At 41.3% G+C, this 27,174-nt stretch overlaps 1 protein-coding gene across 1 annotated transcript in view; it reads left to right on the top strand.

Moving 5' to 3' along the window:
* LOC111875582 (popeye domain-containing 2-like) overlaps window positions 1-27,174 on the top strand; it is a 100,819-nt gene that overhangs the window by 8,620 nt on the left and 65,025 nt on the right. The window contains exon 3 of the mRNA XM_023871933.1: window positions 1,873-2,013. Coding sequence (XP_023727701.1) covers window positions 1,873-2,013 — 141 coding nt within the window. The remainder of the gene's footprint in view (window positions 1-1,872; window positions 2,014-27,174) is intronic.

Below are 27,174 nucleotides of genomic sequence, written 5' to 3'. Positions count from 1 at the left end.
TTACTGAACACGCCGTAGAGATCGTTAATTGGTTTATTCAACAATCTACAAGAAACGGCTACAATTAATTATCACACAGTTGTGGTGTTTCACACTTTATAACCCTAATCGCATTAATCTGTTAACACTGTTGCGGGGTTTCACGATTTATAACCCTATGCGCAAATCAGTTCACTCTATGTTCAGTAGTCTACACGTTGACAGTAGGGGAGCTAGGTATCACTGTATCACATGCTCCCAATTACACAATCACACACACGTCCGGATCTTCTTTCCGCGACGGCTGCTATACTCCAACTGTAGTCCGCTGACTGGAGAACTGTTGATAACACACTCGGTGACTGTCACAGTACAACTGACTCGGCGACTGTTACGTTACAACTGACTGGTAGCTGCTGTGCAGTTCCCTTATATAGCCGCAGTGGTGCCTGTTGCGTGCCACGTCACAGTAGGAAGTTGATTACGGGTACGTAGCATTGCGCGTTACGTCACCACGGAGGGGTGGGAGGGAGCGCTACGTTACGGCCACGCGCCTGTGGCCTGAGTTGCCACGTTGCTGCTGGGTAGGGAGGTGTTCTCCATTGCGCAACATGTTACAATATGTACGTTTCCGTGTTTTTTGCACCAACTAGAGTATGCACCAAAAGATACAGTACTGAAATGAAAAGATATCCTGTTGATACCACTTTCTATTCATGTGAAGGCCCCTTGCATGACAGAACCTCAAATCCTGAAGAAATGGTCTGATCACCATGTCCCAGTAGCATTCTTGGGTGTTGGTGAGAGCATTGCCTTCCTCATTCTCAATGAAATAGGGGCCCAATATACCGTGCGCTGAGATGGCACACCATATCGTCACACGTGTACTATGTAGCGGTTTCTGGACGATAGCATCTGGCCGCTCAAAACCAAAGAAGCGAGATGTCTGGCGACCACATTTTTAATGAGCAGAAATAATACTCAACTATGAATACTTTTTCCTCTGTTGAGAGACCCATTTCCAACAACAGCTGCACAACACAACTTCCTTTTCACTGCTGAGAACACATGCAGATGGAGCTATGCCCTGTCAACAAACGCACATGCGCGTTCAAGATGCGCGAGTTTCAGTATTGCATCTTTTGGTGCATACTGTACTATATAGTGCATTATGTGGTTCCTGCCAGTACATTATGAGCTAGTTGTAAAGTGTATCTTAATGTTTAATGCACTGAAAGACATATTACAAATAAAATATTGTCACGTGTTGGGTGTATAATGCGACAAATAACTTCACGCCTTATTGGATATAGCGAATTTTATTTCACACTCGCTCTTACAATCACACAATTTACAGATCCACAATACTGCCTTTGGCAGTATCACAAATACTACACTGCAGATGCTGGTTGACTGCCTGGCTGACTCTTAACTCATAGCTCAAGAACTAACTCATTACTCTCTGTTGGCTAAATTGAGAACTTGAGAACTCAGAACTGACTAACTCAGAGCTAACTTGAGAACTAACTGCTGGCTAGATTGAGAACTGTCTTGAATAGTCTTCGCTGCTCCTTATTTAGCCCCTTTCCAGACAACACAGAAAACAGCCACATAATAGCTACCACTGTTATTACCGTTGTCTCTCGCAACCACTGCTGTCTGCCGCCGTGGTGGCTGATAGCCTAGCAACACTGTTGGGAGTTGTTTACCGCTACTTAACAACTGCGGTGTCCCATGTTACGTCACCACTGTTGACTCTCATTTCATAGCGACCAGTATGCTGGGACTCGGCTAACTTCGGCTCCGCTCGGCGCGTCACGTCCGGCGAGGGGGGGGAGGGGTGTCATCCATAGTGCAACACGTCACAATATTAAAGTATGTCTCTCTTTGTAGGTGTCAATCACTGCCATGGAAGAATCTCGAGTACTAATTTGGCATCGTGACAAGCTAAAACTTACCATCATCACCGATCAGTTTCTTCAGGCTGTGTTCGATCATATCTTGGGGAGAGATGTGGTAAAAAAGCTTATGCAGGTAATTTCTGTGTTTTAAATTTTGTATTATCATATTTTTAACAGAGAGGCTCTCACTATGGTTCCTTCCCATTTACTGTGATTCAGTTCTAAAGCAGTTTCTTGCTTCTGCCTGCACCAACCTTTCGAAGGATACAAAAATGCATCTTCAATTGTCAGATTATGAACCATGTAGCTAATTTGTTTCTTGTTAAATGTCAGTCGCTGATATCTTAGTTGAAAGACAGCATGGATAGGCACTGTTGCAGACAAAGAATTATCTTAGCAAGCTGAATGTGCAGAAAATAGAAAGGAATTTTTAAGAGAGACAAATATTGATATCCCTTCCTGATCATTATATTGTCTAGCAAAGCAGGTTTGTTTATTTAAAGTAGAATATTTCACAGGATATCATTTGCATGCTGTTTGTAACATGCTGTAACACAAGCACTGAAAATTTGAAAAATATATCTGCCATATAGGTTGCATGTTATATGCATTCCTTATTACTATGAAATAGCAAGTTAACACAGGAGTGAAAGTCTTTAGCTGTCAAAACATATGATGTTGTATGGACTCCTCTGTGAAGTTAAGGCATTCATGCTGTGATCCTATACAATTATGCATACTCTTGTATGTTATAATGCCTGTAGGCTGTAGATGGATCAGCACACCATTGGACCAATGCACATTTGCATTTGCCACAACAGTGCAGTTGTCTGTTCAAGAAGTGAATTTCTGTGCTGTATAGGTATGCATAAGTTTGAATTTAAGAGGGATTTGTGTAATTAACGCAGGTAGGCTCAGGCAGTCAGGCACTGGCTTCCCACTTCAGAGCATCAGGTTCAATCTTGGGTGACACTGTGAAATTTGTGGTGGACAAAGTGGCACTGTCGCAGGTTTTTCTCTTTCTGATCAGTAGTCCACCTTTCCTACATACTCATTCTTCAGCTCTCCCTGAAGTGTGCAGTAGCCCTGAGCTGGCAGCACATTTTCAATCTTTGAGGTGTCATCTCTTACCAACAGCTCGTCAGAGAGCAGGAAGTCAGTTTTGTGGAATTAACAAAGAAATTTGATAGGGTAATAATTTTATATAGCATCATCTATGAGCATTTCAAGCAGGTCGAGGAATTCCTATTTATGTGGAACCCAGATGTTCATCACCATGATTCCAAAAGTTCACTTTTGGACTTTATCCTGAGCTATTTCTGCCAAGTTTCTCATGTTCACATCCTTTTTATTTAAGATCCATCTTAATATTATTCACTCTTGTAGGTCTCCCAAGTAATATCTTTGTCTGAGTTAATCACTCTAATAATATTAGGAGAAGAATTAAAGTTTCCTAATCTGCTACAAGATACAAGCATTGAAAGGAGCATTCATACTGAACTGAAGCTGCTCAAATTAAGTTTATTTTCTGTTAAAAATCACTTGTACCATTGTCTGCAAATTTGATCCTTATGCTCCACATTTAGAAAATAGTTGAATATGGAAATATTGTAGTCTCATGCCTCCAATGTGTCCAACTCAGTTTTGACTCCCAGAAGCTGCTCCTGTGTGAGAAACACTTGAAATGGAGAAGGGGATTGTAAAACTTATGCTACATGATAAGTGGCTCAGTTAATAGTCCTGTGTTGGAAAGTAGTTCATCACACAATGTTTGTTTTACATGCCAGAAATTTGTTTCATCACTTGAAAATATACAGTACATGCCTTGTAAATTTTTTTAATATCCCTTGTATTGTCTTTAACAGAACATAATCCTTGAAGAGTGTAATTCTCCAAAGTATGTATAGGCTATGTGAGACTTGATGTTGTCACAGCAATGAGTATTGTCTTCAGGGATGTGATACTGTGTAGTCTGATGGGTCGTTACTGAAATTTTGGAGGAATGTACTGCTTCCATCTTCAGAGTGGAGGAAGCTTGTTCCTTGGACACATCTGTAAGAGTCTGCCAGAGCACATTGCATCACATCCCAGAAAACAGTAACACTCATGTGTAAGCCAGTTTAAAGACCAGAATTCCTAGTGTTGTGACTTTATGGCTGAAAGCCAGAATAGTGAAAAAAAAAGGGGGGGCAGCCGTTCCTATGCAACAGTATGGTGAACACATGTCCACAGCAAGGAATTAACACACAACAGGAGAGGAATTGCTGGAAGCGATATTTTCTATATGGTCCATGCCAAGGCTATATGACAAGGACTATCAGAAAAACTTAGACAGTTAACATGTCTGTGGATACAACATGGCACCTTGGCTTGCTGGATGAATGATATAACTTAAAATTCTTGGTCGGTCTTATGAAGCTTATTAGCTCTTTCTTTCTCAGAAAACATTCAAAAGTCCTGGTTGAAGGTAAAATATCTATGCCAAGGGACATATAAGTACAAGCAAGGGTGCCACAAGGTTCTGTCCTGACCTGCCCCAAACACCTGATGTATATCTAGGTCTCTTTGTTGCTGACACCTGTATGTATGCAACACACTGCAAACAGTGTTATGTTCTCAGAAATCTGCAGCGAGGTCTCAGTGCTGTTGAGACATGGTTTAAGAGCTGGAACATAAAAATCAATGAAGATAAGACTCAGTCCATCTATTTTTCTCATAGACTTAGGCCCTCTTAGGCTCATCTTACATTGAATGGACGAACATCCCTTTTGTTAGTCGTGTAAAAATACTTGGTATAATCTTCAGTAAGAGGATTAAATGGAGGCTGCTCATAGAAATGATTGAAGCCAAGGCCTGCAGAACGTTTATTAGAATCTACTCCCTATTAAAAATTGAGCATTTAAGCGCTAACATTAAAGTAACCCTCCACAAGGCACTGTTCAGATCAGTAATGACTTACACTTATTCTGCCTGGGAATTAAGAAAACAAGGTTCTGTGCACCATTGGAAATTTTCTAAGGTGCACATCGGTCTGCGATTTGACCACAGCTTGAACTTTCCATATGTATATGGATATACATCAAAATTGTGCAGGCAACACACAGAAGTCACACAAAATCATGAGATTTAACATGTTTGCAGTATAGGACAAGATGAAGCCAGACATAGAAAACGTAAGAGGCTTAAACTTGGGAGTGGTCAAGCTTACGACCGTTCAACTGATTAAACTGCTGTTGTGGCATAAGATACATAGGATAGCCATGATCTACTCTGTAAAGCCTGTACTGACAGAGGACTTGTGTATAATGGAAAAGGAAGAATTTTTCATTAGACGTGAATATGTGCAAAATGTATATTTGACGAAAAGCCAAGCATATTCATAAGAGACAAACCCATCTTCTCATCAGAGAGGATGTTACATAAGGACTATTACCACAAGAGTTCAGTTGGAAAAAATCACTTGTCGTGGGTCTCAAGGGGCCTGGCATCAGGACAAACTGATTGGTGGTAAACCACCAGTCATAAAGTAACTTTGACTTTTGAGTTAGCCAGTCATGAGTCAGAAGTCACAAGTCATAGTCGGCAGTTACCAGTCTAAAATCCTGAGTTGCCCTGTTAGATGCTGTTGCCAAGCAACGACTATTGAAGAAATAGAGGACTTAATGTTTGTGGTAATGATTCTTAGAGTGTTTAGATTAGTGAAAGTGTTATAGTTATTTGTACTTATAAGTGTTCAGTAATTCCAATTACCAATCCAAACTTCATGTCTAGTCACTAATATGTGACAGCAAGCTTTAAATCCTCCACTATCACTTTGAATCTGATGGAGACAAATTATATGAGGAAGTTCAATGGAGACAGATTATTTTAGGATGGCAAGAAATAATTGATTGGGAAGCAATAATGGTTTTCTGTGGATGCTTCTAGCAAATAAGATGTAAAAGTTTTTGATGGTACATTAGTACAAATATTATGTTTTTGGACATTATCCATCATCTTGTCTTTATCTAAAAACTGTACTGTTTATTTTTCTTCTTGAAGCTGGCACAGATGTTTGGGGATACGGACTAGTTTCATTGATTTGGCCCAACTGAGTAGGTTTTACCTAAAGAGACAGACAGAATCCAGTCTCCAAAATGTTGGTTTTAAAAATAAACATTATGGTTTTTAGATAAAGACAAGATGATGGATAATGTCCAAAAACATAATATCTATACTGCTAGCATTTTGCCTCTATTTGGGAGACTGGGAAGGATGTGGGAGTTTAATGTTAAAATCAAGCATAAAGAAATAGATTGTGGACTGAACTGGAGCAGTATGAGGTCCAGCTGTGAGTATTAATAATAGCTGTAAATGAATTTTCACATTCTGTTACTACACTGGTAAATTTTATGGCTTGTTACCTTTAGAATAGAATATTGCCCTTATGTCTAAAGTCTTACAACATTTCAGTGAAGAGATTCTAAGCGTTTATTAACTTCTATAATTTTCTAAAGCAACATTAGTCATCTCTATTACCACACATTTCATTTCAGTACACTAATGCTATAGAGTTGTAGTACTGGTAGTGTCAAGAAGAACCCCATCACCATAATAACACATAAAATTATAACGTGGTTTACAGTCTTTTGGTGCAAATTAGACTGAACACTGTGTTGTCATTTTTGGTACATATCTTCCTCCTCTTTCTCTTCAACCTTCTCAGTTTTATGTGACTTTATAACCAATTCTAGGCTGTTACTTCTGGTGCTATCCACCCTTGCTTGTGCATCCCAGTGGATGCATTCTCTTACCTTCAGAATCTGACCTTGCATGTTCTCCATGTGACCTGGTCACTCAATCCTGTAATTCTGAATTCACCAAATTTATATTTTGTGGCTACATCTTTAATGAAAATATGAAATGCAAATGCCAAGAGATTTCTCAAGACTCACATTTGTCTTTGCTTTGTTCTCTTCTCGTCATCCCATCTTAGGACATACCTTTTGGTTCGGTAAATAACAGCTGGGTTTGCTACTGTAACATATAATAATTATTTCTTCTTTGTCCACTGAATTTTAAAGTAATTTGTATTCAGTTGCATGCATTTCTAAATATCTGTAGAGAGGAGACATAGGAGACAAATTCAGAAATTGTAAATTACACAGAATCTCAAGGCAGAATTCTGTTCTTCCTTCTTAGTGACAACTGAAACAAAATACTATTCACAAATGAACAAAGACCATGTTGCATAAGTCCTGAGTGAAGATCAGTTCATATATTTATCATTAACCATCACACTGTGCATACTATGCTTGTATAGCAGTGAACCTCAAGTGTATTCTTGTTACATAAAGACAGCAAACACTCTGATATAACGAAATTCTTATTTTTGACTCTAATATTATTTTGTGTTTTATATATAATTTTACTCCTTAAAGCACAATCAACACAACTGTCTTATAATAATAGTGTTTACTCTTTCCTCACTACATGTTTCGGTCTTATTTCTTAGTCAACTTCAGGTTATGGACACACTGAAACATCAATCACCTATTCACTATGCCAGATGTTCTAACAGAACATGGGTCCCTTGTCCATAAGCATTATGCAGTTGTCATGAGGACAAATGTGAAATATACAGGATGTAATTAAATATATTGTGACATGTTGTGCAACAGAGAACCCCTCCCTACCCAGCAGTGACATGGCAACTCAGGCCACAGTGACGTGGTGGATGAGTCAGCGCTCCATCCCCCCCTCCGCAGTGACGTAACGCGCAACGCCGCAATTGCTACGTACCGCTGTTATTACTGTCGTCTCTTGCAACCACTGTTTACCCCCCTTGCCTAGCAGCCGCTGTTTACTCGCGTTGCATAGCGACCAGTGCGCTGGGACTCGGCTCACTTTGGCTCCGCTCGGCTTGTCTCCGCCGCCGGGGGGNGAGTGGTGTCCTGCATAGCGCGACACGTCACACTGCTCCCTCCTTAAGGCTGTTCGTCTTGAATAGCCTAACGGTGCATCCCCATTCTGTTTCTTTGGAGGCTGTGCTCTTTGCGTCTCCTGGTATTTGGGCTACTCCTTGCAGCGATTGTTCTCCGGCTGTTACAACCGCTCCCCTCTTAAGACCTGCTCGTCTTGAGCGGTTTCCTTTTAGCTCACTATATGTTTCAATGCTCTGTGGTGGATAGATGGGTTCAGATTGATGTCATTTTTTTAATACACCCATGGCTGGAAATGCTTTGTTTACATGCTAGGGCCTCAGAAATGTGAAGGGGGATGCCCTTATCACTTACCTCTGTGGCTTACTGGTGACATTTACCTAACATTTCTCCAAGAGATGTTACCCGAGCTGCTGGAAGTGGTGCCTTTGGAAGTCTGTCATGAAATATGGTTCCAGCACGATGGTGCCCTGACACACTATTCTATTGTTGACCGTGAGTGTCTGGATGAAACCTTTGGCAACAGATGGATTGCACGTGGAGGCCCAATAGCGTGCCCCCCCCCCTCACTCACCTGACTTGACTCCATTGGATTTTGCCATGAAGTCGGTGGCCGACATTTTCAGAAACTTTTATATTGTAAAACAATGCTAATATCCCCTAAAACTTATGCATCCTTTCGGAAAATGTTTTGACCCTTAGTGCCAAAAGGAAGTGTTTATGGACATGGGTGTATTAACAAAATACAATCAGATTGAACCCATCTATCCACCAGAGAGCATTGTAATATATATTTATTTACATGCTGTATAGGTATAAATGTGANTAACTTCTTTTAGAAGGCAGTTTCTGCATAAAACGTGACCAATCCAATTAGCCTTCCATTTTCTTATTTTGTGTAGGTTATTGCTCTGCTCACTGACTCTGATTAACACTTCTTCATTTCTCACATAATCGGTCCAACTGATCTTCTCCATCCTTCTCCAACACCACATTTTGAAACTTTCCAGGTGTTTCTGATCTACTGCCCTAAGTGTCCATGTTTCAGCCCCATACAGAGCTATGCTCCAAATGTAGCATTTCACTAGTTTCTTCGTCAAATTTAAGTCCAATTTGCTGGTAAAAAGGTTCTTCTTCTTGCTAAATGCAGCTTTTGCCATGGCAATCCTGGATTTAATTTCACAAGTACACCTTCCATCATCTGTTAACAAGCTACCCAAATATTTAAAACATTTCACATTCTCCACTTGTTTTTGGTCTATCTTTATTGTGACTGGGGTTGGTTGTCTCGAAATTTTCATTACTTTTGTTTTCTCCACATTCATTTCCATGCCATAGCACCTTCCAATTTCAATTAGTCTATCAATCATGCTCTGTAGCACAGTTTCTTCCTAAGCCATTAACACAAGGTCATCTGCATATTTCACAGTTTGAATAATTTTCCCTCCTAATTTGAAGTCTCCGAGCCCATCCAGAGCTTCCTTGGTAAGGCATTTGCTGTACAAGTTGAACAGAATTGGTGATAAACAGCATATTAAGTGTGATTATTAATTGTTGCATTATAGACAGAAACAGAAGACTACAAGCAGTGTACTGTCTGAGAATGTGAGTAAGTTGTATATGCATACATATGGTGCATATTCTATGTGTATGTCTTGTTGGTTTGATTTCTTGTTCAGGTGGGTTAAATTTATTTGCTAAAATTATATTGAAATATGGAAATAACATTAAAGTAACATACATGAATATTGTGGTTCTGTATCATCCCTGTCATTGTTGTATATTGTGGTATAGCATGCAAAATGGTGCTATGTTAAACAAAACCAAAAAGATTAAATTTTACATGGCTTACAGAGGCTTCATATCTTCATTCAGACAAATGTTTCAGATCTCTAGTGCCTAACATAGCACAGTTACTTCCCTCTCCAAACAAAACATACAAAACAGAAGAATGCTTTCTTTTGCTCACTAACAGTCAACTATCTTTTTTCATCAAACCAGGGAGTGGAGAATAACCTATATTGATTCTTGCCATTCTGCCAAATTTTAAATTCTTTAGGTTGATGTGCACCAAGCTTTTTTTTCTGTTTTTTTCTTTGTTCCTGTAAGAGAAAATGGATTTTTCAGAAATACATCTGTCTCAGTATTCAGTAATACTAAGAAAACCACAAAAATGTCAAAAACAAGGTAACGTGTGTTGTTTCTAATGATAGAATTACAGACTAAAATAAAAGTTTCTTGAAATATTAGACTGAAAATAACACAATATAAAACTCCACTGCCACTGCTGAATATTTGAGTCCAAATGAAGACATTCAAATGAAAGAATATTCTTGTGTATATTTAGACATATCATTGGTCAGAATTCTCACCCCTGCCTCTGTATGACAGAAACTGGCTGGCAGATCATATTACATGAGGCTGGAGGAAGGATCATGTATACTTTACAAGAGTAATGACCAATCTGCTGGTGGCAGCATTAGGTGAAGTGGCCTTATTTTTATTACAGTTGTGGGGTTTTGCCTTTGTTGTTCGTCATTACTCCAATGACAACCCACTTCTTCGGAACAGTTTATTGGTCCTGAAAAGGACCGTGGTTGCTGAGATGCTTGACCGGTGAGGTAGCGTGGCGCGCGCCGGTAGGAAGAGAGGTTAGTTGCGGTGATTTGACTGGCCACAGCACAGCCGTTGCTGGAGGTTGCTTGATCGTCGTGCGGCAGGTGAGTTGAAGTTGCGTGGTCGCGCAGCACGGTCGTAGGAGTGATGAGGCAGTGGCTATGCCAGATGCCCAGTGGGTCGTACAGGGACACGACCCCCGGCGAGTCCAGGCGAGGTGCCCCAGTGCGTCGGGTGTGAGAGCCGGAGGGCCGAGGCAGTCATGCCCGGCGCAGTCTGCCGATGCCTCCGAAGACCAAGCGCTGGCGACGAAGCCTGCTGGCTGATGTTGCTTAAGTGTGGCTTGATCATAGACTGAAGTCAGAATGATGCTGGCGGTTTGCGGCTGCTCCTTTTCATACACTGCTCGGTGGGCGAAGCGAAACTTGAATTTGAGGAGGAAGAATTTGCAGGGCGCTGATTGGCTAGCACGCGTGATGATGTAGATGCAGGGCTAGCAGCGAGCGTAGTATAAATGTGAACGTTTGGAGCAATTTGATTTGTTAGCGCACGTGATGGTGAAAAGTGATGTGAAGAGTGTGCGTTGCAGAAAATGCGTGATAATGTGGGATGTTCCCGTACAATGTCTTGTACCCCCCAGTAAGACCTTTCACATGATACTGGAAATCCATTCTTTCTGAATAAATGCACTTATAGCTCTAGTACTTAGAGGTGACAGTCCTCTGAAGTGAGGTAGGAGAAGTATTGGTAGTGGCGGGGAGAGCTCCAGCATGCCGACAAGTGTGGCGGGGAATATGAGGTACAGGCGTTCTCAAAAGGAAATAACTTCTTACCTCATTGTGTTCCATAGTGATGGTGGTTTATTCTCTTTGATGTTCACACATCCGATGTTAAGTTTTAAGTGCCGAATGGCAGACTGTTATACACTGTACACTATTATACACTTTTCATTGTTATATACATGAAGACTTTATTTACATATTACACGGGTCTATTCTAAAGGGGCAACACCAGCAATGTCCGATTATATTTTGTTTTCTTCCAGCAGAACCCCGGTTTCAAAATAATTTTCTTTATTGTGAAGACGCATCCCTGAAAATGTTCTTTACTGTAATTGTTGGCCCAGCCTCTGTCATATACTTATATACATTACTAACAATTTCTCTTGATTTTGAATGCAACACTTTTCCACTCAATTTACTTCGTGTAGGTGGCATGTTAAAGGAGATAGAAAAAAAAATGTAAAAAATATAAATAAAAAAGAAAATCAACGAATAAAAATAAACAATAAAATATTGTCCCTGTCACCACTTGACTTCTGGCCCAGTACTTCAGTGCGACGTCTCAACTATCTTTGGCCGTGGTTGGATCTGAACTGTCTTCGGCGATGGCTATCCCAATACTGACTTCTTGCTGTCTTGTTGCTGACTTCTGTCTCTGTAGCTCTTGGCTTATGTAGGTGTTCTGTGGACTGGATACCAGACACCATTCCTCACTGTTTCGTTTCTACTGTCTGCTGTTACATAACGGGCTCAGCGAACTCTCTGTAGTTCTTTTCTGGAGAGACGCGTTCGTTGCTTCTGCATTGTCTATGCAACAGCTCCCTGTTTTTTGCATTACCATGGAAGTGCCTATTCCAAACTCACATGTTCGGCAATCCGTTGCCTCAGGAGCGCTCCTTCGCAAGGGTCTGTTTGTATTCAATTTGTCGCTGTTGGAACTCAACAATTTCCATTGTAGCCATTGCGCGGCAATAGACGCAAGGTAACACGTCACAATATTAATACAGTAATTAGAGAATAAAACACTCAAATACGACTCCTAGAGTCAAAACTTTTTAACTTGACTGTACAAGAAAGAATGCTCTTGAGGCGACTACTCGCACTTAATGGAGACGAATGACTAATCACAACACCCGTCAACTTTCACAAATGGATCTGCCCATCCACAGCGCAGCCTTTCCTGGACTGTCAGCTCTAAGAACTAGAGCTTTACATGTCTTGGCCCGCAGGTTGTAATGAAACCATCTTGTCAGAACATTTACTAATATGATGGGCCCATTTCACATAGCCCTGGCAACCAGGCATAACAAAACAGTTCCAATTATTTCTTTCTTCTCATTATGAGGTATATTAAAGCAAGCTATACATATGTATGAGGAATTGGTTTCAAACACTCATTTATCCATTGAAGTACATCCTTTATTTAAGTAAATGATAAATACAATATATGAACTGCTTTTTGAGAATGAACTGTTGTTTTATTCTCTCAGAAAATTAAGTGGAGCTTGGCCCCAGTAGTTTTCAAGGATGCACAACTCTTCACTGTGTATAATTCAAACAAAACACGCAATCTACAAAGTACTTAGTTATGAACCTCAGTCAGCCACATTTTAAAGTAACTGGATTTGGCCTTCCCAGTTTCTTGGATGCTGAATAAGAGGCTTTCGCATGTATGTACTGTCTGTTTCACTTCCAGTACTTGCAGTCCGCACAGCAGTGGTTATGAAGAGTTTTATCTTCTAGGATGTAATGATGCATAGTCCATTGAAAGTCTACTGACATTTTGGAGGAACATGTCACCTCCATTTTCAGGGTTGAGAAGTAAGCAAAGCTTGAAACCAGAATGAAGCAGGCAGCAAGCAGAGCAGGTGGCTTGAGGAAATACATACAAACAGAAGGGAACTTGAAGCCAGTTTGTCAGTTCCCATTGGGTCTCTTAGGGGACCAGGGTGAACGAGGAAACGAGAGAACACTAAGTAGGTATGTCACTGGAAAGGGCCAATTGTGCGAATATGGAACACAGGGGAATAGTTGTAGGTGTTTGTGTTGGGCAGAGGACTGAGGAGGGTTGGAGAGAAGTTGAGTGTGTGGGTTTTAGGCTTGGGACTAGGAATAACAAGAGCAAGAACAAAGGATGAAGGCCAGGAAAGACTGAAAAGCTTAGTGATGATGGGATGGCCAGAGAGGGCAAGGTTGGTGTTCTGATATGGGCACTGTGTAGGGATCTATATGACATAGTGGAGAAAGCAACAAGAGAATGCTTCCTATGATTATTCAGAGGATGTGAGCAGTTTCTGTGTGTTTCTAAGACATAAGCCATTATGTCTGGATTTGTTTGAAAGGAGCTGGTTGTAGTGTGCCAGACTGATGCTATGTTCTGCCACAGCTGACCTATCTGGATGTTCCAGCCATTTGTGCTGATTTTGCTTCTGCAGTCTGGTGTCAGTTCAATGGTCAGTCTGTGCAGTGTCAATCTAACTGCACTCACAGAGAATGCTGTAAACTCCTGGTCTCCTCAGTCCCAGATTGCCCATGGTCAGCTGAAGGAATCTAAAGATTTTCCTTAGTGGGAGTCCAGTTGACTTGATATTATTCTGTGACAACATCCAACTAAAGGAGTTAAGATTAATCTGATATATTGCAAGGAAGTAAGTGAACTTGGCTTGTCAGTGGGCAGAGCAACCCCCACAGTAGGATTAAGAGTCCTGTGATTCTGTTGGTCATTGTAGCCATTCTGCCATCCCAGTCATATGAATAGGGAGTATGGCTTCTGCCTTAAGAAGTCATGAAAACCTCGTTCTTCCTCCCTTACAGAATTTAGAAAGCCTACCTCACTTGATTCTTCTAGTTCATTTCGCCGCTGGGCCATCTAAGTCCACGCACATACCCCTGTCAGGACACCATCGTTGCCCTTTCCAGGTACCTATCAGCCCTAAGTCTTTCTGTCCTTTCTTGTAGTGACTATTCTCTTGTCTCCTACTGGTTCATCCAAATTCTGTGAGAGAGCCAATGGAAGTGACATGTTGGCTTCCAAATTCCATTCTATTTACATATAATCCCACACTTCCACAAACCACTTGCTCAGCTTGTTGCCTGCTTCATGCTTGTTTCTTGCTTGGCTTACTCTTCAACACTGAAGATGAAGGTGACAGATTCCTCCGAAACTTCGGTTGACTCTCAATGGACTAAATGGTGTTCTTGATACTGCTCTATGGTTTGAGTTCAGTGTGATACCCATAGAATTAAGGTTTGTAGTCATTACATTGTCTCCTGATGGGAAGATACACAATCAAATAGACCATACTTTGATAGATAGGAGATGACACTCAAGTATACTTGATGTCCGATCATTCAGAACAGCAGATTGTGATACTGACCACTACCTGGTGGTGGCAAAGTTTAGGGAAAGACTGGCAGTGAGCAAACAAACAACACACAGAGTTCATATGAAGAGGTTCAATCTCAAAAAATTAAATGAGGTAGAGGGTAAAGAACAGTATTGTGTTGAAATCTCAAATAGGTTCACAGCTTTGGAAAACTTGGAAACTTAGGTAGATGTTAATAAACCTTGTGAAACTGTTAGAGAGAATATAAAAATGTCGGCCAAAGAGAGTCTTTGTTATTATGAACCGTAGAAGCATAAGCCATGGTTCGATGAAAGATGCTCAAAATTATTAGATTAAGAAAGCAGGCCAAATTGCAATGGTTTCAGGATCCAAGCGAGTTAAATGGGGATAATATGAACAATATAAGACGTGAAACCAGCAGGCATTTCACGAACAAAAAGATGAAATATCTGAAAGACAAAATTGTTGAGCTTGCAATAAACAGTAAGAACAAGAACATTAGAGACCTGTATAGAGGAATAAATGACTTTAAGAGGGGTTACCAGCCTAGCAGTAACTTAGTGAAGGATGAGAATGGTGATCTGCATGCAGCTTCTCTCAGTTATTCAATGTACATAGGGTCAGTGATATTAAGCAGATAGAAATGCACACAGCTGAGTGGTTAATAACTGATCCAAGCCCTTTTGAGGTTGAAATTACTATTGCAAAATTGAAAAGGTAGAATTGCTAGGTAGTGATCAAATTCTGGCAGAACTTATTCAAACAGTAGGCATAATATTACGTTCTAAGATCCAAAAGTAATTACTTCTGTTTGGCATAAGGAAAAATTGTTGACCAGTGGAAGGAATCTATTATTGTACCAGTTCACAAGAAGGGTGATAAAACTGACTGTAGTAACTATCAAGGGATATGACTGCTATCAAATTCATACAAAAATTTATCCAATATTCTTCTCTCAAGGTTAAGTCCACACATTGATGGAAGTATTGGAGATCATCAGTGTGGGATTCGACGTAACAGATGAACTACAGCTCAGACCTTTTGCATTAGTCAGATATCGGAGAAAAAATGGGAGTACAATGAGACAGTACATCAGCTAATTGTAGACTTCAAGAAAGCATATGATTCATTTAGGAGGGAAGTATTGTACACTATTCTAATAGAGTTTGGGATACCCATGAAACTAGTTAGGTGGATTAAAATGTGTTTAAACGAAACGTATAGTAAAGTCCGTATATGTAAACATTTGTCTGATAAATTTCCTATCCAGAATGGTCTGAAACAAGGAGATGCTTTATTGCCACTCCTTTGAAGTTTGCTTTAGAATATGCCAATAGGAAGGTTCAGGTAAACCAGGTGGGACTGAAATTAAACGGGACACATCAGCTGTTGGTCTACGCCGATAATGAGAATCTACTGAGTGATAATGTAGATAACATAAAAAAAAACTCACAAACTTTAATTGGCGCAAGTAAAGAGGTTGGTCTAGATGTAAACACAGAGAAAACTAAGTATATGTTGTTGTCACCAAAATGCAGGTCAAAATCATGACATAAAGATAGGAAACAGATTTTTGAAAATGTGGCACAGTTCAGATATTTGGGAACAACGATAACAGATTGAAACCTGATTCAGGAGGAAATTAAGAGGCGATTGAACTTGGGTAATGCTTGCTACCATTTAGTTCGGAACTTTCTGTCTCCTCATCTGTTGTCCACAAACATAAAAATCATAATATACAAATGTGTATAGGATATTGGTGGGAAAGCCAGAAGGAAAGAGACCACAGAGAAGACCAAGGCATAGGTGTGTGGGCAATATTAGAATGGATCTTAGAGAGATAGGATGGGATGGTATGTATTGGATAGATCTGGCTCAGGATAGGGGCCAGTGGAGGGCTCTTGTGAACATGGTAATGAACCTCTGGGTTTCATAAAATGCTGGGAAATTCTTGAGTAGCTGCAGAATTGGCGGCTCCTCCAAAAGGGCTCAGCTCCATGAGTGAGTAAGTAAGTAAGTAAGTCATTACATCGCAGTATTTGAAGTGTTGTAGATGGCCTGCTCCAGTCAATATCAGAACTAGTTTCTTTTCAAGGCCTGGGTACAGGTGCAGGTGCCATTTGCCCTGCAAGAATTCAGAATTTAGAAATTGTACCTTTACATGGAATAGACTTCCTCATTAATCTTCAGAAGGAAATAGGGCTCATGTGTCCTTTACTCTGTTTCACCTAATATAAGTTAGTTAACCATAGGTTATGAACCCAATTTTAGTTACTTGGATGCAAGTGTGGCAACAGTATGAACACCTATTTAGGTAGGTTGTCATTATCCTTATAGGAGAATGCAGCGATGGCTCTCAAACGTTTTTTCCGTCATTTTCACCCTATACAGGGGGCTTGCATTGTCTATATCATATATCTATATCTATATCATATTTTCCATTTCTTTATCTTTATGTTTCCTTACTGGTCACCTATGAATGAATGCTCATGTTCATATCACATCATCCCCATATTCAACATCTCTTTTTCATATTGGTTTAGCACATTTGTTTGTGTTTAACACTTAAACACAACAGTTCTCATTTTTTCCTCTTCTAGGCTTAATTTTTCTTGTTATTCCAGGTCCCCTGTAATGAGAAACACCTGCCTCAGCAGCAGGGATCTTTCCTACTTTTGTGTTTTTGTCTCCATGGCTATGGCTGTACTTAAACTTGTGTGTCCCTCTTGGGATCTTAAGAGTTTAAGTTTGACTAGACACTTCTCACTGTCTGTATATGCAAGTACATGTACAGCCAGATATGAGACATGTAGTTTACACCTGTTCAGGGACCAAATGTCATAAACACTCTGATAGTCTTGCAGCTGTTGGGTTGGCTGTGCCTTCCTGACATGTAACTTGCTGATATGGAGCTACAGTATAATCAATCACAAGTCACCTGAAGCTGTGTAGACCTGTTATTGCTGTAACTGCCCAAGTGAAAGAAGATGAGAGGGAAGGCCAAAGTCACTTCCATAAGCCTATTGCATCAGTCTGCCATGCGACATTGCGCTGTGAACATGCACTGTTTTTACACAAGTGCTTTTTTGACTTCGTATTTCTTTTGATCTGCAGTGGATGGCAAAATCGAGCAATGAGCTTGCATCAAGTTTTGCGTGAAGCTCGTAAATTCGCTAACCGAAACCCTTGATATGCTTCATGAGCCTTTTGAACATTCTTCAATCCGGGCAGCGCATTTTGAATGGCACTCACCTTTCGAGGCCGGTCGTGTATCAGTTGAAGATGATGAACGTTCAGCGTGACCAAGTGCCAGCAGAACGACAGTAAACGTTGAAAAAATAAATTCGAGTATTCATCCAGGAAGACCGTCGCCGATCAATCCATGAGCTCACAGACACCATTGGGATCAGTTATAGAGTTTGCTAGGAGATCTTAACAGAAAATGTTAATATGTGCTTCATTGCCGCGAAGTTTGTTCCCCGTTGATATATGGTTAAAAGCAGTGGCTCATAAACGTACGTCTTGAGCTACGAGAGAAGGCTAACGAGGACCCAGCTTTTTATCTGTAGGATCATAATGGCTGACGAAAGTTTGAATTGTCGCAGTGGAAGAGCCGAGAGTCACCAAGAACAAAGAAAGATGCAGCAGGTCTGGAGTTCAACAAAGAGCATGCTCATTGTTTTTCTCGAAATGAAGGGGATTGTTCAACATTGAATTTGTTTCTCCTAACACTACTGTCAACTCTGACTTTTACTGTAACATCTTGGGACACCCACCCGCTTGTCCTTGAGAACCACAGCATATGACTAACAATGATGTGGTTATTGTTTTCCATCCCTGCTCTCCGGACTTAGCCCCCTGTGATTTTGTTTTGTTTCACAAATTGAAAATGAATCTGAAGGGAATGCGTTTTGAAACAGTGCCTGACATCCAAAAGGAGTCGCAAGCGGGACTCAACAGCATTAAGGAAAGTGACTTCCATGGTGGTTTTGAAGCTTAGAAAAGAAGATTGGATTGCTATATACGTTCCCAAGGAGACTATTTTGAAGGGAATGACAGCCGAAATTGAGTAAATTAAGCCAGCATTTCTTTTCTTACCTAGTCCGGGAACTTTGCGATACACCTAATATTTTCATGTGTTAATGACTAGATGGAGTGATTTGGATTTATTAGACACTTTTAACTCGTAACTGCAAATGATTATCATACTAATTTACACCCTCTACAAATCATTGCAACTACAGTACATGCAGTCTCCTTTTTGTTATTTTGTCATCACTAGTCGTTGCTAGGTAGCTGCTGTTAACATTCCAACCACAAACCGTTACTCCTCACTTGCAACTCATGACTGACTGCCTGTCTGGTAAAATGTTACTGGTCAAGGGTAGTCATTCTGAGTCTCACAGCTCTGGAAGTTGACCAGCTCTACTCTAGCCTGAGTGTGAAACTCTGCACTTGTAAATGGTAAGATAAATTCAACTCTTCATGCAGTATTTTCCAAATGGTCATGTGCAAAACATTTAATTTTTCCCCACTTGTCTTGTGCTGACACCTACATCCGTATCACATGGTCCAGGAAGTGCTCCTCCATATCAGGTGTCTGGACAGCTCTTTCTCTCTGCCTATCTCTCTCTCTCTCTCTCGCTCTCTCTTCCCCAGTCCGCAGGAACCGGCTTATATGTTCCAGTTCTTCTGAGTCAGTGATATCAACACTGGCAAGTATTTTATGTTTTGCTTGGCGTTGATCTTGGAAATATTCCTAGTAGAGCTCAGTGGCTATGTGACCATTAGCATGTCCAACAGGTCGTTAGATAATCATCCATTGTATGTACATAGGTAAGTCAATAATTATCCGCAATGTAGCTATAAATTTTATTTCAATACAAATAGAAAACTTACATTAACATCATTTTTCAACGTGGTCCCCTTGCTTTTCAACGCACATGGTCCATCGTTGCACAAGCTTCCTGATGCCCTCAGAAAAGAAGATTTTCAGCTGAGCAGTGAGCCACGCATGCACCGCTTCCTTCACTTCTTGGTCCGAGGTGAATCGACGGCCCCTTAATTCCTCTTTGAGTGGACCAAACAAGTGGTAGTCAGAAGGGGCGAGATCAGGACTATACAGAGGATGAGCCATTGCATCAAACTTGAGTTTCCGGAGGGTTTCAGGAGTGTGGGCAGCAGTATGTGGACGGGCATTGTCGTGCAACAACACAACACCTTTCCACAGTAGTACTCGGCGTTTGCTTTGAATTGCAGGCTTTAGCCTGTCAGTAAGCATCTCACTGTAACGAGCACTGTTTATTGTTGTGCCCCTCTCCTGATAATGTTCCAGTACTGGGCCTTGTGAGTCCCAAAAAACTGTAAACATCAGTTTTCCTGCGGATGGTTGGCTTTTGAACTTTTTCTTGCTGGGCGATTGTGGATGTTTCCATTCCATACTCTGCCGTTTACTCTCCGGCTCGCAATGATGGATCCATGTTTCGTCACCAGTGATGATTCTCTCTAAGAAGACAGCGATCCAAATGTTGTGCAACCATTTTTTAATTTTTCAATCCATTCGTAGACACTCCGTTGCCGCAAAACACTGTTCCCATATTGTGCTGAAAGTTTTTGATGGATTGTGGCCCCTGATACACCTTCCGACCACAAAACCGGATCACTGAACGTTGCTCTTCTTTGGTGCAAAGAGAAAGAGGAGCAGCCATGATTAACGGCAAAGTAGCAATGATGGAACTGACCTAGCAACATCAAAGCTGCACAGAAATAATGACAAGGAAACCACGCATGGCGATGCTGTGCAAAACGACAGAAACAAAAATACAACTGCATTGCGGATAATTATTGACTTCCCCTCGTACATACACATATTCAATGGAGCATTCTGTTTTACAAGAAATGTTAGGATTTCACAGTGAACGCTGAGTACACTTCATATACATACAAAGGTTGGTTAATAAGCAGTGGCAACACCTCTATAGTTCTGAAATGACTTTATTGCCTAAGGTAAACACACTTACATTCCTTCAATATAATCGCCCCCAATGTGTACCACCTTCTGCCAAATTTGTGGAACGCATCATACACCATCAGCGCGTCCACTTCTGTTGATGTCCAGCAGTGACCGCCCTACAGCATGAATAATCTCCTCTCTTGTGTTGTAACGTGTCCCTCGCAGTGGTTCTTTCATTCCGGCAAAGAAATCATTGCACGGATGCATATCTGATGAGTATAGCGGATGTTGCAGTATCTCCCATTGCCAGCGGCGAGGAGATCCTTAACAGCGTCAGCAGTATAAGCCCTTGTCGTGAAGGATGATGGGGTTCATTGCCAACAAGTGTCGTCGCTTTCTCCTGAGTGCTGGACGAAGATGATTACGCAGGAAATTGCAGTAGTAGACAGCGTTTACTGCCTGTCGTTGAGGTACAGTGAGGTACAGTATCACTCCATCAGTGTCATATGCCACAATGAACATCGCCTTCACATTATTCTGTGTAGCATGCACTTTCTTTGGACTAGGAGAGCCAGAATGCTTCCATTCATTTGATTGTCGCTTCAAGTGCGGTTTGTATGAGCGAGGCCAAGTTTCGTCCAGAATGACGATCCTTCCAAGGAAGTCATTCCTTCCCTCTGGTACCAGTCCAACAAGTCCTTTGCAATTGCATAACATTGCCGTTGTTGCACCTTGGACATTGTATGAGGTACCCAACACGCTGCAATTTTGCGGTATCCAAGAATATCATGCAGAATGTGAAGCATGGTTTTGTGACATACGCCTACCTCAGCAGCTAACTCCCACGCAGCCCATCGACTATCGACATCCAGCAAAGAAGCAAGAAACTGAATTGTGTGATTGTCAACATGGGGTTGTCCCGAATGACGGCTGTCCTGCATGGCATCCCTCCCTTCCAGCAAAGAAGCAAGATACTGAATTGTGTGATTGTCAACATGGGGTTGTCCTGAATGACGGCTGTCCTGCATGGCATCCCTCCCTTCATGGAACAATTTCACCCATTGTGCCACTGTGCGATATGGCAAAGCAGCATCACCACATGCTTCTCACAGTCCCTGATAACAGTTTTGTGCACTACAACCTCGTGCAACTTCAATTTTTATCCAGGAGCGTTGTTTTTGTTTCGTAAACATGTTGTTAGTGTGCTTGAACTGGGCTCCTGCACTTCAAGACGATGCACAATGCAACTCAGTGAAACACAACCAGAGCCACTCACTACACTACTTCAACTGAACTTCTGCTACAGAAGGCGCTTGTGCCACCTGACATATCTTTCATGTCATAGCAGTGTTGCCACTACCTTTTATCCAACCCTTCTACAACTGACATTGCAGCACTACACATGAATAAAATTGGCCTACCTAACTTTTATGCTCTAGGTCACTTTGAGCCGCCTTCAGACACGTCTGTCTCCTGTGCACACCACATAAACACACCAAGCAGCAAACCCAGAGGAAGACTGGGAAAATCTCTCATCAAAAGGTAGTAATTTTGTAACATCGATATTTATTTCTCCTGATCATTCTTTGTGTAACTACTTCAGTGGAATGTTAATGGCCTTTGAACATGGTATCCTGATCTGAAGGTCTTAATCCAGTCCTGTAACTTAGCTGTAAACTGTCTTCAGGAGAGACATCTCCATCCCTTCTATACAGTAAATTTGTGCTGGTTTACTGTCTACCAATATGACCACCATGATGGTGACAGGGTCAACGCATGGGCGACACTTATCTTAGTAAAGGACTGCATCTACTATACAACAGTTAACCCCCGCTCTCCTCATGTTATTGCTGTGCATACATACTTACTTATTCTCTCTCTCACTAATGTATACCTCTATCTAGCAGTACCAATATCTGCAGGTGATCTGCCAAGTCTTGTATGACAGTTACCTCCCTTATTCATCTTGCTGGGCAATTTTAGTGCTGAAATATTCTTTTGGTTGCAGCTGTAATTGATGACACAGGTCACCGACATATGTGTCGGATTTGACCTTTTACTACTCAAAAAAGGCACAAACACTCACCTGAGTTGGACTCAGGCACCTTATATCCTGGACCTTGCCTTTTATAATGTAGGGCTACCAGTCCATCTACTCATATAATTGTCCGTGCGTTTTATTTATGTGGTAGTAATCAATATATGTTTTCAACATTCCCCCCTTTTTCCTAACGACCAGACTGAAATGTGAAACATGCTGACTGGGTGACTCATCTTTGAGGAACAAGAATTTCTGTTCACCAAGACTCTGCTCCAAGTCGCTTCAAGTTCCATCTCTTTGAAAAGTGTAATGAAATGAGTTATGCTCATAAGCAAGCACTGACTTTCTTGCATACCCACTCAGCAATGGAGAACCTAATTATCTTCATGTGCCTTCTTACCTAGGCTTATTCTGTTGTGTAAGAAGCCAAACATGCTTCCAGAGAGATGTTTGTTTCTAGATTTTCCCAATTCATATGTTTGAGTGTTGTCTGGAATAAACTACAGTACATGTCAATTGTTATGACACTTCAGTACGTGGCTTATCAGTTCCCGGTCATACTGTGGCTTATTGGCCCTGTGCAGGAATTGTTGAGCCAAAGAGGCCTAGAGGCACGCGTGCAACGTAAGAGATGCAGATTGTATCGGCGCTTTGCTAGGCCACAACTCTGTGAATGCTTAGATTGCGCAACAGAAGTGCTAGTGACACTCATCTCGTAACTTCGCAACGCTCGGTAAACACCCCTCCCCACTAGGCTGTGACCTCACGCAACAGGAGAGTCCGTGCAACGACTGTTGCTAGGCAATCGGTAAACACGGCGATTACCCAACATGGAAGCGAGGTGCATTTCCCACTGTTCGGCTGAGGGTTTATAAGAGAAACTGGAATGCTTAAGGAGTTCAGTGGAAGTCTAGCTGTCACCGAGTTCAGTTGTAGCGAGTGAAATGTGAGCGTGAAGAAGACGTCATAAGTTCAGTTGAAGTATAGTAGCCGTGGAAGAAGAAGAACCGGTTGCGTGATTAGAAGAGTTAATGTGTGATAATCAGTGATAGTTTGTGATAACTGAGAAGGTATTGGGAGTGTGTAACTCAGTGACAGTTGTAACCATCAACTTGTCTGGCTTCTTGAGGATGGAATTGTGTGGTTCAGTGCTATATATGGCTCTTGAAGCTAGAGATTCACCCTTGATGTCTGAAATGTCATTGGCTCGACGCTGTAACTACAATTCAACGTAACTATAACACAAAATGTTGAACAAGTCGTTTCACAATCGCTCCTTTCAATTAACAACTCTCACTAGACAGTAGAACTGTTCTGCTCTCCGCGCGGCTTCCACTGGTTTCTCTCGACACACACTGCCTTCTGCTGGCTTCCAGTGTCTTCTCTCAACACAACACACTACCGGCTTCCACTGTCTTCTGTCAGCGAACACTGGCTTCATCGGCTTCCACTGGGTTCTCTCAACACATATGGTCTTCTGTCTCGCTTCTCAACACACACTGCCTTCTGTCGGCACACTGTCTTCTTCCACTGCTCTCTGTCTCGGCGCAATACACACTCAACACAACTCTCTTCTGTCGGCTTCTACTGCTCACTGTCTCGACAAAACGCACACTACACAACTGCCACGCTGTCCTTAGCTGGCTTCTTATACTCTTGCCCGTTGCCTAGCACAGCTCCTCTTCTGTTGCGTCAACTGAGGGGCAACATTACTGGCCTGTTGCCCGTAGCAGCAGCAGCAGCTTCTATGCTGTTACGTCACCGCCGGGATTGGTGTACCCACAACGCATGCGTTATCGCATCTCGCTGAGTCTACGATTCCCAACACCCCTGTCGCTTCTACTGAGCTAAGAGGTGGTAAGTCTACATGGATGTGGGGAATGCCTTTTCTGTCTACAAAGGCAGTTTCACCTTTTCTCCCCGGGTAGCAATAGGTTCCATTAAAGTGTTAATTTGGAATAAAGAACCTCTCATGTGGTTTCAGATCTGTCTATGAAACCAGAGTGACATCTGCATGCAGGTCTTGCAGCTGTTTACTGAGATTATAGCGCTGCCTCGCAATGCCATTCGCATTAAATTGTATGACTTTGAGGGGCCTAGTGTACAATATATATATATATATATATATATATAGTATACAATATATACCAAGGCCTCTGTCAGTCCAGGCTCAGTACAACAGATCATGCCCTATCAGTAGCTTCTGAAGCACAATAGATCATTGAATGTCGCAGTGGGGGGCCGGTTTTTGTGGTTCACCCCTTACATACATGTGCATACATCAGTAGATTTTGCTACAACAGCAGTCTAATCGCTTGAACGGTCGTATGTTTGACTGCCATCAAGTTTTTAGCCTTGTTCAGTGATTCTAACATTTGCATTTTCATGATTTTATGTGACTTATGCTTGTTGCCTGCGTAATTTCATTATAATCATATATGTACGAAATTTTGAAAGCCATGCGCAAATCACGAACCGGTGTGCAGCTTGGAATATTTCCAATTGTGCAGTGAACTTTATTTTGCAGGCACTGCAATTTCAGTAGATGGTGGGGCAAGCATAAGTTACGATACCCTTAATGAGTGCTTTGTGGAGGGTCAGTTTAATGATACTGCTTCGTAGCTTACTTTTGAATAGGGAATGTATCCTATTAAATGATCTGAAGGCCTTGGCTTCCATCATTTCTCTGTGTATTCTCCGTGTAACTTTTTCTTATTAAAGATTATACCGAGATATTTTAGACTATTTACAAATGGAATGTTTCGTTCTTTCAGTGTATGATGGAACTCAGGCGGTAGATGAATGCGAGGAAAGTAAATCCCCTGAGTCTTATATTAATTTATTTTAATATTAGATCGCTCACCCCCATGTCTCTATTGAGCTTAGACAACACTGGAGTTTTCTGAGAACAAAACCCACCTTTAGATCTGTCGTGTGCAGACAAGTGTCTTCGGCAAAGAGCGCTAGGTAAACACCATGTGTTTGGGGGCATCATTTATACACAGTACTTGAATTCATTAATCCACTGCCTTTTATAACTGCCACGCTGCCCGAATAGAAGTCACGGCCTCCAGGGGTTCCATTTCTTCATGAATGCATTGTCTCAAAATCCACATGTTAATGCCTAAGTTGTTTTCTAAGTGTTATTCTTTGCTATTATTTGTTGTAACGGGAATGTGATTTCCGATGCCTTGCTCAGCAATGGACGTCTGCTCCGGCTCCACCGTTCCGGCTTCAGCCATCATGTCACAATATTTATAGCCAAATTCTGTGCCATGCACTAAGCTCTTCTGTATATGCATCAAATACCTTGACAGTGTCACCTCTGCAGACTGCCTGAATACTCTCACAAGTCTTCATAGCTGCACACTTGATGACTGTGGAAATTCTATGCCAAAACTTGCACTTGTATAAGGCAAGGAAGTCTGTTAATTGTTGGTGTGTACCTGGTCAAACAAGTCTGCTAAGGAATGAAGCTTCTAGGGAGACTACCTCTCATGGAAACCTGCTTGTCAGAATGAGCTCTCAGTGGTGATGTTCATGCTTACCTTTGTCACACAACTTTATCCTCTTGGCAAGATGAATGGACCGCTTCAAAGAACAACAGATTACAGGCAGTGAAGTAATACATGTAAACACGGCAGTCCTTCAGCCTCGTCAGAGAGCTGGAGGATCAATTTCGACAACTTCATATTTTTCACATTCATCTGACTCATGGTCATTTGTAGGAGTTACATGGAACCACTTTGTGTTTAATGTTATCTGCTGCTTACTGTTCTACATGTACATCTACAGTTCCCAAAATATGACAAAGATTTCATCTTCAAGGCACATTGTGTGACATCCTTGGAAATTATTGTGGTAAAATACCCAACATCGTGGCATTCCTTCATAGTACAAGAGTTCCAGCAATTTATATAATCACTTTCCTTTTAGCTCCAGCCTGAGTATTACATGTTTGTTTTTGTTTTATGGTCTTTATTGTCCTATATACAGACTATGTTATTGAGTTTATTACTGCCGCCCACGCTTTTAAGGGTTAATGCTTATGTAGCTGCACACTTCAAGCTGCTTTGTAGCGCCTTCGTAGATTAACACGGTGGTGTATCCTCTCTTAGTGTTCACTTGCTTGGACTTCCTCTTACCTTAGTGACGACTTTTGCAGAGGCTGCTGCAATTAGGTCACCCTATTGTTACTGTCAAATGTTGGACTCTTAAATCAAGTTGTAGTAGTAAATGTTGGGCGCCATCTGTAGTCGGAGAGCACTGGATCTATCTCAGAGTCTTATACGGGCCTTGTTTCAACAAGTGAGTCAACAAAATCGAAAACAACACATGTCACTAAGCACTTATCACTTTATTATAATTTTATCTCTTTTTACATTAATAGATAAACATGTAACTTTAGCTCAGTATTGTTTTTTTTTGTTAATACGTTATAAACGAGGCACTTTTACAACATGTCTGACTTGGGAGATTTTTCAGAACCTTCTGTTTCGACACATCTAACTTGTATCAAAGTTAGGATCTTAACACAACAATATTCTTTGTTTATGCCATATATACGAGGAACTCTTACAACACGTCTGACTTCAGAAATTGTTCAGAACCTTGTGTTTCACCATAGAGTGCGC

Source organism: Cryptotermes secundus, unplaced genomic scaffold (genome assembly GCF_002891405.2).
Source record: "Cryptotermes secundus unplaced genomic scaffold, Csec_1.0 scaffold1950, whole genome shotgun sequence".
NCBI classification, from domain to species: domain Eukaryota; kingdom Metazoa; phylum Arthropoda; class Insecta; order Blattodea; family Kalotermitidae; genus Cryptotermes; species Cryptotermes secundus.
The sequence above is the reverse complement of the archived record's forward strand: the minus strand, read 5'-3'. Positions and strand labels throughout refer to the sequence as shown.